This window comes from Manis javanica, chromosome 1 (assembly GCF_040802235.1).
Source record: "Manis javanica isolate MJ-LG chromosome 1, MJ_LKY, whole genome shotgun sequence".
Lineage (NCBI taxonomy): Eukaryota > Metazoa > Chordata > Mammalia > Pholidota > Manidae > Manis > Manis javanica.
Window position 1 is genome coordinate 151715450 of NC_133156.1, and position 14182 is coordinate 151729631.

Here is a 14182-nt window from a genome sequence, read left to right on the forward strand (position 1 = left end):
TGAAAAAAATAGCTGGAGGGTCAATATTTACATGAGCAAAGTAGACTGCAAAACAAAGAAAGTATCAAGAGACAAAGAAGGACATAATGATGAAAGGATCAGTCCAACAAAAGGATATACCATTATAAATATCTATGCAGCCAGCATAAGAGCACTTAAATATATAAAGCAAGTATAGACCTAAAGGGAGAAATATATAGCAATGCAATAATAGTAGGAGACTTTGACACCCCACCTACATCAGTGGCTTGATTATTCAGACAGTGTAAATAAGGAAACAGAGGCATTGAATATGACACCTCAGGCCAAATGGACTCAACAGGTCTATGCAGAACATTCAAAACAAAAGCAACAGAATACACATCGCACATGGAATGTTCTCCAGAGTAGATCATATATTAGGGCACAAAACAAATCTGTACAGATTTAGGAAGATTGAAATTGTATCAAGCATTTTTTCATGCCACAATGTTATAAAACTAGAAATTACAGAGAAAACTGGGGAAACAAACACATGGAAGCTAAACAACATGCTTTAAATAATCAATGAATAGATCAAAGGAAATGAAACAATACATGGAGTCAAAAAAGAAATACAAGTGGTTCAAAATGGATGCAGCAAAAGCAGTTCTAAGAGGGAAGTTCATACCATTACAGGCCTACCTTAAGAAACAAGAACAGTCTAACAATCTAACCTTACACTTAAAGGAACTAAAAAAACAAAGACAAACCACAAAGTTAGTAAAAGGAAGAACATAATATAAATCAGAGCATAAATGGATAAAATAGAGACTAAAAAAACAGTGAAACCAAGATCTGGTTCTTTGAGAAGATAAACAAAAATAGACAAACCTTTAGCCAGACTTATCAAGAGAAAAAGGGCATAAAATCAGAAATGAAAAAGAAGTTACAACTGACACCACAGACATTCAAAGAATTATAAGAGAATCCTATGAATAATTATATGTCAATAAACTGGACACCCTAGAAGAAATGGTTAAATTCCTAGAAACATACAAGATTGAACCAAGAAGAAACAGAAAGTCTAAACAGACTGATTACTACTAACGGGATTGAATTGGTAATCAAAAACTCCCAACAAACCAAAGTCTAGGACCTGATGGCTTCACAGGTGAGTTCTACCAATCATTTAAGGAAGTGCTAATATCCATTCTCCTTAAAGTATTCCAAAATATAAAAGAGATAGGAATACTCCAAAATCATTTTGTGAGAACAGCATTACTAATACCAAAACCAGACACTAGAGTAAAAGAATATTACAGACTAATATACCTGATGAACATAGATACAAAAATCCCCAATTAAGTATTAACAAACCGAATTAAAAAATACATGAAAAGGATCATTCACCACAACCAAGTGGGACTTATTCCAGGGATGCAAGGATGGTACAATATCTGCAAATGAATCAATGTGATACACTGCATTAACAAAAGGAAAGGTAAAAACCATGGGATCATCTCAATAAATGCTGAAAAAGCATTTGACAAAATTCAATATCCATTCATGATTAAAACTCTGAACTAAGTGGGTATAAAGGGAATATACTGCATCACATAATAAAGGCCATCTAAGACAAACCTACAGCCAACATCATACTCAGTGGCAAAAAGCTGAAAGCTTTTCCTCTAAGATCAGGAACAAGACAAGGATGTCCACTCTCACCAACTTTATTCATCACAGTGCTGGAGGTCCTAGCCATGGCAGTCAGACAAAATGAAGAGATAAAAGACATCCAAATTTGTAAGGAAGAAGTAAAACTGAGACTATTTGCATGACATTATACTATATATAGAAAACCCTAAAGATTCCACCAAAAAGCTATTAAAGCTAAGAAATAAATTCAGTAAAGTTGCAGGATATAAAATCAATAAACAGAAATCTGTTGCATTCTATATGCTAATAACAAACTAGCAGAAAGAAAAATCAAGAGAACAATTACATCAAAAAGAATAAAATACCTAATAAACCTAACCAAGGAGGTGAAAAACCTGTACTCTGAAAACCATGACATTGATGAAAGAAATTGAGGAAACCACAAATAAATGGAAATCTGTTTCATGCTAATGGATAGGAGAATTAACATTGTCAAAATGGCCATGCTGCCTGAAGCAATTTACAGATTCAGTGCAATCCCTATCAAAATACCAGTGGTATTTTCAGTGAACTAGAACAAATAATCCTAAGACTTGTATTGAACCACACACACACACAAAAAACAAATAGCCAGTGCAACCTTGACAAAGAACAAAGCAGGGTATATCCCACTTCCTGATTTCAAGCTATACTAACAAAGCTACAGTGATTAAAACAGTATGGTACTGGCACAAGAGTAGACCCAAAGATCTATGGAATGGAATAGAGAGCCAAAATATAAACCCACACATATGTGATCAATTAATATATGACAAAGGAGGCAAGAATATCTAATGGGGGAAAAAAGCCTCTTCAATAAATGGCATTGGGAAAACTGGACAGTTATATGCAAGAGAATGAAACTAAATCACTGTCGTACCATACACAAAAGTAAACTCAAAATGGATTAAGACATAAAAATCTCATAGAAGAAAACATAGGCAGGAATTTTCTTGAACATCAGTATGAACAATTTTTTCTAGAAACATCTGGGCAAGGGAAACAAAAGGAAAAATGAACAGATAGGACTACATTAAACTAAAAAGCTTCTGCAGAGCAAAGAAAACCAATAAAACAAAAAAGCAACCTATAGTATGGAAGAATGTATTTTCAAATGATGTATCCAGTATGGAGCTAATATCCAAAACACATAAAGAACTCAACAACACCAAAAACAGCCCAATTAAAAATGGGCAGAGGACCCAAATAGACATTTTTCCAAAAAAGACATATAGATGATCAACAGGTACATGAAAAGATGCTCCATATCGCTAATTATCAGGGAAATGAAAATCAAAACCACAATGAGGTATCACCTCACACTGGTCAGAATGGCCACTATCCAAAAGACAAGAAATAACAGGTGTTGGAGAGGGTGTGGAGGAAAAGGAACCCTCCTACCCTGTTGGTGGGAATGTAAATTAGTACAACCACTGTGGAAAGCAGCATGGAGGTTCCTCAAGAAGCTAAAAAATAGAAATACCATACGACTCAGCAATTTCATTTATGTGGAAGTTCCCAAGGAAAACAAAATCACTAAATTGAAAAGATATATGCACACTTAGGTTTATTGCAGCATGATTTACAATAGCCAAGATATGCAAGCAACCCATGTGCTATCAATAGATGAATGGATAAAGAAGTGGTGTATATACACAATTCAATATTGCTCAGCCATAAAAAAGATCTTGTCATTTGCTAAAACTTTGATGGACCTAGAGGGTATTATGCTATGTGAAATAAGTCAGGCAGAAAAAGACAAATGGTATATGATTTCACTTATGTGTAGAATCTAAAAAGCAAAACAAAGAAAAGAGAAATAGACCCATAAATACTGACAACACACTGTTGGTTACAGTAGGTGAGGGAGTGGGGGATGGGTGAAATAGGTGAAGTTGGTAAAGTGGTACAGACTTAAAATTATCAGTTAGTTATATGAATGAATGTACAGCATAGACAATTGAACCAATTTGGTATGGTATCTTGGTATGGTAGCAGGGGGTAACTACATTGAACAGTGTTGAGCATTTAGTAAAATATGTAATTATAGAGTCACTATGTTATACATCTGAAACCAATATAATATGTATATTGACTATATTCCAATAAACAAAGGTCATTATGAAGGTGTCCAGGGAATTTGGCAGAGGAACGTTTGCTGTTACTTTCATGTGGAAACCAAAAGTTACTTAATGAGAATAGCCAAGAGTAGCAACTAGAGTAGTATAGGCAGTGATTTAGCTACCCAAATGAAGTGGACCTTTCACGAACTAATCCAGAAGTGATTCCCAGGGTGCTGTGCACGCACACTGGGATATGCTTTGCATCTTGAAGAATGGATAGAAAGAAACAACTAAAGTGAAAAAGCATGCCAGAAGGAGCTCTGATGTGAGCACTCAGAGCTCAGGGTGTGATGGGACTGTCCTTTGTTTATAACTAAAGGAAATGAAACCATGCCTTTCCTCCTTACTACATTAATGCTTTGTATGAATCTGATTTAAGAAGCAGAAGTGATGAAGTTTGACAAATACATTTTTAGCTATTAAGCTCATGCCTTCTCCCAGTTAAATGTGTGTGGCCCAGTCTGGTTACAATGAGATGCCTAATCTCATTCAGCAGTCTGGGGATGTGGGAACTTTTGTGAGAAGGCAAATGGACCCAGTATTTAAATGATTGTGAGACTGAAGTGGGGTGAATCCAATGAATGTGATTTCTACAAAGAAGTGTAAAGCGCAAGTTGTCCTGATGGTTCTGAAGTGCCACCTTTGTGTGTGCATACCCTGCACAATTTGTTTTATTACTGAAGTTATTTGTTTAGCTAGATACTAACTTTATTAATTGGTGAAAATATAGATCTCAAATGTACAGGTACACAAATATCTTATTAGGGTAACATGAATGTGTTGTGTTAACTATTTAAATAATTACGTTTTAGCTACCAACCAATAGTTGACTACATAGATGCTCAATTTGAGGCCTATCTCCAAGAGGAACTGAAGATTAAACGCTCTCTCTTTAACTACCATGATTCTCGCATCCACGTGTGCCTGTACTTCATCTCACCCACGGGCCACTCTCTGAAGACACTGGACCTCTTAACCATGAAGAGCCTTGACAGCAGGGTGGGTTTGGAAAAGCAATCAATGCAGCAGGCTCATTTTGAACTATTAAAATCTCTTTGTGATGAGTATACCTATCATAACTTTTATTCTGTGCATTTTGAAAGCATTTCATAGCTATCTTAGGTTATATTCCAGGGAAATTCCTTTTGGAAGATCAGATTCAAAGAAAAAACTTTAACATAAAATTTCAGCCTCCCTTTAGTAATTGCCAGAATGTGGTTCTCCATTTACATTTTTAAATACAGAACTTATTGGACACTAATTTTACTTTGTAACACTTAAGTGAAAAGAGTTGGCAGAGATTAAGATCTAATGTGTTGTCATGTATTATGTAAATTATGTCTTACTTTGAACCTTCCCAAGAAAACCTATTTTTGATTTTCTGAGGTAGTGAGTTATATATAAATTCAGGGAGCTATAAAATTATGTAATCTGCAAATGAACTCACTTCAGATTTTTTTAGATTAAAAGATGGCTAAAGACTGGTATCTTGCACTGAAAAATCTCCAGAGTTTTCCTGTAAACTCTGATGGCATGACAATTGCAACTTTCATCATACAGGCTAATAATTTTATAAGGTAGGATTCATAAAAAATGGCACGCTGGCCATGTCTGCTTTCTGTATAGGGATCAGTATGGAAAGCATGAAGACCTGCTTAGTGAAGCCTTGGTATGTAGATTGATTGACTTTTGACTAGTTGCACAGTCCCCTGGCTTTAGCAAAACCTGATGAAGCTTATGTGGAGTCTGGTCATCTCATCAGATGTTCTAGCCGTTTAGCCATTTACAGTTATAGTTGAGTCTGATTTTGTAGAAATTCATATTTATTAAAGGAGCATAAAAACAATAGTGTGCATCTTCGTCATAGCCAGACACAAGCGCCAAATGGCATCGTTTGTGTAAAGGTCATAGAAACTGGTGTTGGTGGAGGCTGGTTGTAAATATGGGCTCCGTCACTTAATAGCTATGTGTTCTTGGGCAAATTTCTTTAGCCCTCTAAGCCTCAGTTTCCCCATCACTGAAATAAAAACTAGGAAGAATTACTACCTCAAGGGGCAGATGTGATGATTAATTAAATTGTTAGTTTATCCTTAACTTATATTCTTAAAAGCAGAACGCTATGCAGTGTGGCATGGAAAGTTACCTTATCTTTTGCATTGAGTGCCAGGTTGCCATCCCTGGGCACACCTGTTACTTTCCCTCTTCCGATAGACAGATCAGCGTTAACATTTAGCTTTCAGTCCATGCTGTGCCCAGCACGTTTGTAGTGTTCCTGGCTCGGAATGCCTGAGGAGTACCTCAGCTGTGTGTACTCACAGTGAGCCTGCAGACATCCTCCCCCAACCAGGGCCAATGCCAAGGCTAGGCTGCACCTGTGGTTCTTACTGTGATCACAGGATGCACTTCAGCAAGAAACCATCCAGGAACTTTGGAAAATAAGGTTTGTTACTCACGGATCCTGGAGGGTACACAGCACACCCAAGGGCCACAGAGGTCAGGAGGAGGAGGGAGGCGAGCACGAACCTGGTTTGGCCTTTATCATGGTCTGAGGTTGGGGTGTCTAGAGCTTCTTGGGCTCATGCTTCATTAACAAATTTAAAGCATCAGGCAGGGAATTAGGGTGAGAGAAGGGAGAAGTGGCCTGGTTCCTTTGTTGTTTTGCTAGCAGCTGTGTCAGATAGCTGGTGATATGTGCATTCCATGTGAATGTCTGAGTTGAGATAGGGGCCTCAGCAATTGAAAAGCTTGTCAGGCACTTACACTAAAGCCTGGTTCTGCTATTTATTGTGGAAACTATAAGTTATTAACTTGGCACAATTTATTGAATACCTAAGTATTTAACATTGAAACCAAGAACTTGGCATCACATTTTTATGTATTTTGACAAATTTAACATGAAAACTACCTACCCACAATTATTGGAAAGTCTTCTGTCACACATTTTATGGATATTTGGGGAAATTTTATCTTATTTGAAGCATATTTAGGAATAATAAATCCAAATATACACAGTAAATCTGTGAAATTGGAGAAGAGAAAGACATTTAAGGATAGAATAAGAAATATGATTTTTACCTTTCACTCATTCTGAAAATTACATTGATACCTCATTCTCTTGACACACATGACTGGCCTGAAGTTTTTCCACTAAAAAATACCCTAAATAACCAAAAATCTACAGATCCCTAAATCTGTGGAGTCATCACTATTTTGTGGGACATTAATCTTACAGAAGCAGCTTCACAGGTTTTGTCGGTCCTCATGACCCCACCTCTCTTCTGGACAGTGATAAGACTTCAGTTAATGCTGAGAAAATTATTTCTTAAAGCCGTGAACATTTTTGGTTGGTATACATAAAATCTCCTTCCTTAGACAACCAGGTGAGAGTCTGATGACGGGTGCAGATTGGATGGATTCATCGGGAAAGTGGGACCTGCTGCTTGAGAGGCTGCAAAGACTTAACCTGTCCCAAGTGTTGCTTGGGGATCAGTCCCCCATTAGTTAGTGCTTAGATTATTAAGAAGTAAAGCATCCTTAGTGAAGTAAGCGGGCATTTCAGCTTACTGCCTATATTTACTTATTTTGTATATGATAGATTTTGAGAGGAGGGAAGAAAATGTGAGATTTCTAAACCTATTCAGAGGAAATACTGTAAGAACTCCTTTTTAAAAGTAGTTATTGCAAGGCAGCGTCTGCAGGAATGATTGTATAGAGGTGTCTCGTAAGAACGATAGCCAGTGCTTATCTAAGTCAGGAGTCGGCAAGGCTTCCCAGGCCATGTGGTCTCGAGTAACCACTCATCTCTGCTGCTGTGGCATGAAAGTGGCCGTAGACAGTATGTAAGTGAATGGGGCCAGCTGTGTTCCAGCAGATCTCAGCTTATATAAACAGGCAGTGAACTGGACCATAGTTTGACCGTCCCCTCCTAACCCAGGTTAAAAAAATTTGTGAGAGACTGAATGGATTTGAAAGCAGAAACTACAGGATTAAAAAATAAATCCTCAATTATGAGATTTTGTTTTTCTTTATTCTTACTAGGTGAACATTATACCAGTGATTGCCAAAGCTGATGCAATTTCTAAAACTGAATTACAGAAGTTTAAGGTCAAGCTCATGAGTGAATTGGTCAATAATGGTGTCCAGATATACCAGTTCCCAACAGATGATGAAAGTATTGCTAAAATCAATGCTGCAATGAATGTGAGCTCCTAATTGAATACTGATTCTGTTTAACATGTGAAAAAACATAATTTATAAGTAACAGTGCTACTAATATGTTTTCAGTTGTTTCTTCAAAAACACTTATTTAAAGCAAACAGAATTTTTAAAAAGCTCAGTATAGGAAAATATTTATTTTCTAGAGTTGGGAAAAGTATAATATGTTTTTGAGCATTTCTTTCCTTCCCACTTTCACCTAAATAAAGTACATTTGCGAGGTGGAGATACACCTTTTGTAGAACCATACATACTGCCTTAGAAAGATGGCTATTTTATCCTCTTTAAAAACATAGAAACCTCCCTTGGAATGCTTTAGAATCTTAAAACCTTTGAGGAGATCTTTCTAATCTGATACTTAAGCTCATTCTCCCTTGCGGTGTCATACATACATATTAAATATTCACACAACTTTTAGGTTAATGTAATTGAAGATAACAGAGTTCTTTGTGTTACTTTCTTGAGGCTACACAATTTGTGAAATATTTGGTTATCTTTTGAAGGATAATAGGTTTTGGAGTCAGACAGACTTGATGATATGGTTTTCTGAGACTTTATCTTATCTACAAAATTGGGGAATTCATACCTTTGTTAAGGACGGTTGTGAGGGTAGAGCCTTCATTGACTGCCTATCATGGTGATGTTGACTAATGTAGAGGAAGTGTTGGGTAATTCCTATGTGCAATTGTATTTAGATCTAATTTTTTCTTTAGACCACCTGGAGTAATTTTTCAGAAAGACATTATTAAGAGGCTAAATGTCAGTTATTAAATATTAAGCCATTCCTATAGCACAATACCTTGCATGTGGGGATGCTCAATAAGTAATTTCCTTTTTAGGCCTGAAAATGACTCTTACAGAATAGTTGGCACATACTCACTGCCAAGTTTTAAAATCTGAAGCCTAGCAGGTCATTCTGTTTTTTAATAAATTTGTTATTTAATAGGTGTTCATTCTGTAATTTGCATAAAACTTCTCTTGTTGGTCATTTACACACTGGTGAGAGATGTGATCGATGTAATGGTTCCTTTCCAGGGACACTTGCCCTTTGCCGTAGTGGGAAGTATGGATGAGGTCAAAGTTGGAAATAAGATGGTCAAAGCTCGCCAGTACCCCTGGGGTATTGTTCAAGGTAATGAGAGAATGGTGACTGGGACGCAGCCGCGAATTGCTGGGAGCTGCATGGGGTGCGCCCTCTCGGGTGAGGCCTGCCTTGGATCGCGGTGGGTTGTCAGAAGAGTTGGCTGCATTTGGTTTTAGCCAAGCGTGTAGAGGTGGGGCAAAACCACCCTATGGTCCACATCCTATCACCATGCCTCCCCAGCCAGGTGTGCTAGAATGTTCAGAAGGGTGAAGCATTGGTTGGGTAGTTTGAACAAAATTTGAGTGTAAATGTAATACTTAAACTAATTACTAGGTAATTTTAGGACAATAAACCATCTTGTAAACTTATATATTTCTGTGCCTTAAAGTATTGCTAGCTATTTCCAAAATAAACAGCCAACTAAAATATTTTAGGATTTATCAAGCATTAAAATTAGTAGTACTCTCTGGTTCATTTGCTTGTTCTACCAAGAGGGAAGGATTATCCCTACTAGTGGTAGTGTTCCACTGCTGCTTTCTAAAAATTTTATGTTTTGTAGTCAGTGAAAAGTATTGACAAAACATGTTTAATGTATAAAACTATAAAACCGATAATTAACAGTGTTTGTCACAGCACATTCTGGCCTTCTGGATGCCATAAACATTGGGAGACTATGTAAGTTTAAGATGACTCACTAATTTTGAGTAGTGTATAACGCAGGATCGTAAAGGCAGCACTGTAAAAAGCAGGCAGAATTTACTACTTTGAGGTTTGGGTGAGACGGTGTTACACCTTTTTAAGCACTATGTGAAATGTCCTGAGGATAATTTGTAAGCTGCCAACAAAATACTGGTGAAGTAGCTGAAGCATATGGCAACACAGTGCGTTTCCTTTCCAGTTCTTTGTCCAGGACCACTAACTTGAAAGCACAGGCCTGGTCTGTTAATTAACTCAGTGTGTGATGCCCATTTTCCCCGTGGTGACCAGCTGGCAGTCAGACACACTTTACCATGTTTGTTATTTCGGCTGATGTGTGAAATTTGTTCTCCCCTGCTCGCTCCGCAAACGCTGATTGTGTCAGGAATTAAATGTGCCACCGTTTTCGTGTCTCCCCCCAGTGGAGAATGAGGCGCACTGCGACTTTGTGAAGCTGCGTGAGATGCTCCTCTGCACCAACCTGGAGGACCTGCGGGAGCAGACGCACATGCGCCACTACGAGCTGTACCGGCGCCGCAAGCTAGGCGCCATGGGCTTTGCTGACGTGGGCCCCGGGAAGCAGCCGCGCAGGTGAGTGCCCACCAGGGACGGGTCCGAGAGGGCGGAGCAGGGGCGTGAAAGGAGCAGCTGGCGTGCTGCTCTTACCCAGGTGTCCTTGCTTTGAGGGTCTCTGACTCCTCCTCCGAACCAAGGAGTAAAGTGGAGGGAGATCACTTGGCAAAAATCCACTGTTACCGCACATGCTCAAATGAATAACTAAAGGAAAATCTCATTTGGTTTTGGTTTTTTATTTATATGAAAAGGATGAAAGTATGTTTCTATTATTAAAAAGGAAGTTGGAAGGTGAGTTTTGGAGTACCTTAAGCTTACGGAAGTATCTTGTAAAGGGAGAGTGAAAGTGCTTGTAGGAATGCAGTGATTTGACTTTAAATACTATTATACATTTGCTTGTTAATTTTATATGCTGCTATATTCCTGACTTTTATTAAGATATGTAAACATAAAACTCTAATCCCTAACTAAATCAAATTTGACTTGATGTGGTGTTCCAGAACAGTTTTTGCGTGGAGGAAAGCATGAGATCCTTAGGACGAACATTATTAGAGACTCCGTTATGAGATGAAGGCTTCCTTTTCCATTTGATTATGTTCATTTCAGGCTTTTGCCTGGCCACTAGTATTTGCACCAGAGTAAACATGAGGAGGAGGGGGCATTAAATGGATGTTGCTATTACATATGACCCTTGGGAAGATGCAATGATAGATGAAGTTACAGGTTTAATTTTTTTCCATCTGTGGATTTAATTAGTGTTTCAGTTCTGGTAGCATAGTAAATTAAGAATTACGTCCTTAACCCTCCTCACGAGTTCAGACATGCTGTGCTTCCTGTTATGGGACAGTTCTGATAAAATGATGATTGTCTCTGTTGAGTTGGCTTCCCTAGTGTTTCCCAGAGGGAGACTTCACTTCATTATTCCAACTGTTGGGGTTTGAGTTTATTCTCCTTGGTTCTTGTCCCCTCCACAGCAAAGAATTGAAGGGCAGAGACACAGTAATGAAGACAGTTAAGGTGTTACTTGAATGCACTCCAAGGGACGAGCAGGCCAGAGTCAAGGTGGACAAAGCAGGTTTACTTGAATAAGGCAGAGGGGAAGGAAAAACTGAGAGGAGAGGGAAGCTCACAGAACAACTGCTCAGCGTGGGGCAGATCCCTTGCCAACTCTTAAAGCCTGTGTCACGTGGCTCCCAGTGTCCACTTGGATCTGCCTGGCCTGAAAACTAAGCCCCTGCCACCCCAGGATTTGGGGGAGCCGCAGAGCCCTGGATGGAGTGAGATGATGTTCAGAGAACTTACCAAAGGCAGAGAAAGAAGGTTTTCAGACAGATGCTAGAGAGCACAGTCGGACCGCTGGGGTCCTGTGGTGGTCACCGAGGCAACTGGAGCTTGAAAGCCCCAGGTCAGAGCTCTCAGCTGCCCCTCTCTGCTGATCAGAGTGACACACTCAAACAAAGGGGAGTGCAGGCAACCTCAGAGAGGAGGTGTGCTTAAGGGTGCCGGGCCTGAAGTTCTATAGGGCTTCCTGGGTAAGAGTCAGCATAAGGCATGATGTGTACAGGTTCATAGAATTACAAGAATTATAAAGGAATTTATAATTCCTTTGACGTTTTATATAAAGAATAGGGTTATTTAGGTGACTGTTGGCCTGGATCTCAGCATTCTTTGTCCACATAGGTTTATTTGTCTCCTACCCTTGTTACAAAGTTACTTGATTAAGGTGTGGGAGAAGAGAAGAAACAGCATATAGATTAAGTTACAGAATAAGCTGGCCAAGTAGATTTTACAATGGCATGATCTAATTGATAAGGCAGTGAAGACACAGGCGGCTCTTGGATACTTTTCTTTATTTGAGGAATATCTGGACACTCTTAAGTCCCTCCTGGCCTTTGGAACTTCAACTAATTAACTCATTAACTCTGTGAGTCCTTTCTGGCTCTCTGGTTTTACCTGGTTAACTCTTTGAGTCCCTGTTGGTGGGCTTTACTGGCTTTATTCTTTCTCCACCCCACTCATGTCTATTTTTCTTCCTAACACAAGTCTGAGAGTCAGTCATATGTATTACATGACACAGCCCTGGGTGAGAGCAAGCGGGCCAGTCTTGACACGCTGCAAGAAGCAGGGTCAGGCTGCCTCTTGTGTCAACCAGCAGTCCCCTGTGAATGATGGAGAGGTGCGGGTTCAGAATTCCAGGATGGAACCTCAGGACCTGCATTTAAGTTAAAATCCTCACTCAGTCATTCAGCAGATGCTAGTCACCAGGTCTACAGGCATTGTGGGGTTAAGCAAAGACCTTGTCTTGTAGAGTTTTGGGGGTGAAGGTGGGAGGAAGGCACACTCTGGCCCTGTGTAGAGACTAGGTGTTGGGGGGATCAAAAGTAGAAATGGGAGACCAGGTCAGGAGGCTGCTGTAGTGGTCCAGGCATGAAAAGACAGGCTTAGAATAGGGGATGGTGGTAGAAGTGGTCAGAGCATAATGTAGTTAGGTTCTTTAAAGGTAAGAGTTACTAGGACTCATTGATGATTTAGATATGAGATGTCAAGGAAAGGGAGGACTCAGGATGATTTCAGTCATAGTTTTTGACCTGAGAAACTGGGTGAATGGTGGTGATGTTTATTAATAGGGGCCATTTTGGGAAGGGGTAGATTTTAGGGGTTGTGGTTGGTAATTAAGAGGTTTGGACATGTTAAAATTAAGTTGCCAGTTAAATATTCAGGTGAAGAGTTTGAATAAGTTACTGCATAAATGAAAATGGTGGAGCTTAGAGTGAAGTTAAGGCTGAGATAATAATTTGGGAGTCTACAGTGAATATTCCTGTGTAAAATCTTAAGTCTGTTTGAAGTGCCTATTATTTGCCAGGCTCTGGACAAAGAGCTGGGGATATAGTACTGATAAGGTCTTATAGCCCTGGCTCTCGTGGAGTTGAAATCAAACATCTAATTGCAGAATAAATTACAATTGTGAAATGCACACACTGAAGGAGAGAGAGTGTACTGGGGGGAGGGTATGCTGATTTGATCTGGGAAACTAGGGAAGACTTCTTTGAGGCATTTACTGTTTTGAACTATAACAACATGGGAAAAACAGCAAGACATATGCAGAGACCCTCAAGACAGAGGGACAGTGATGTCTTCAAGGCCCCAAAGAAGATGAGTAGCTGGAGAGCAGACAAGTGTGGGTGGCATAAGGATTGAGAGAAAGGTAGGCAGGAGTCACACCCTAGGGGCCACTGAGGATTTTGGTCTGAGTCCTTTTCAAAGACAGAGCAACTGAAGGAGTGGTGTTACATCTGCATTTGAAAAGTCACTCTTAGCTGCAAAGTAAAGAAGGTATTAAAGATGCTTGGGGGGGGACCATTTAGGTGAGTATTGCCTAGACTAAGGTAATAGCTATAAAAACAGAACTGGATGTGTTTGAGAGTGATCTAGAAGATGGACTTGGAAGAACTTAGTAATTGTTTGGATATGATGAGGTAACGGAAACCGGCGATGACAAAAGATGCTAGAAGACTTCCTGTCTCCTGGATTTATGGGTTCACTGGCTACGTGCATGGTTGTACCTCTCATCAAGACAGGTATCTCTGAAAGGGACGAGCTTTTGTGGGGGCAGCAGCCATGGTATAATGGGGATCATAAGCTCAGTGTGGATCCTGTTGACTTTGAGTTTCATCTGAAACATTAAAGTATCAGGGTGCATAGGCATTTTGGGTACATATCTGGAGTTCAGGGAAGAGGGCCGGGCCAATGGAATAATCTTAAGAGTCAGGCATTTAGGTGGTTAATTAAACATAATTAGTATTAATGAGATCACCTGGAGAGAGAAGTACATCTG

The 14182-nt window shown here is 39.3% G+C and overlaps 1 protein-coding gene across 7 annotated transcripts in view; it reads left to right on the forward strand.

The window, feature by feature from the left end:
* The window catches only part of SEPTIN10 (septin 10), a 96787-nt gene that overhangs the window by 69239 nt on the left and 13366 nt on the right, over positions 1-14182 (forward strand). For all 7 annotated transcript variants that reach the window (XR_012132188.1, XM_073238592.1, XM_037015579.2 and 4 more), the window contains 4 exons: positions 4592-4778; positions 7818-7979; positions 9030-9126; positions 10197-10365. Coding sequence is in view for 6 of the 7 variants with exons in the window: in XM_073238592.1 (XP_073094693.1) it covers positions 4592-4778; positions 7818-7979; positions 9030-9126; positions 10197-10365 (615 nt within the window). In the remaining variant the exon portion in view is untranslated. The remainder of the gene's footprint in view (positions 1-4591; positions 4779-7817; positions 7980-9029; positions 9127-10196; positions 10366-14182) is intronic.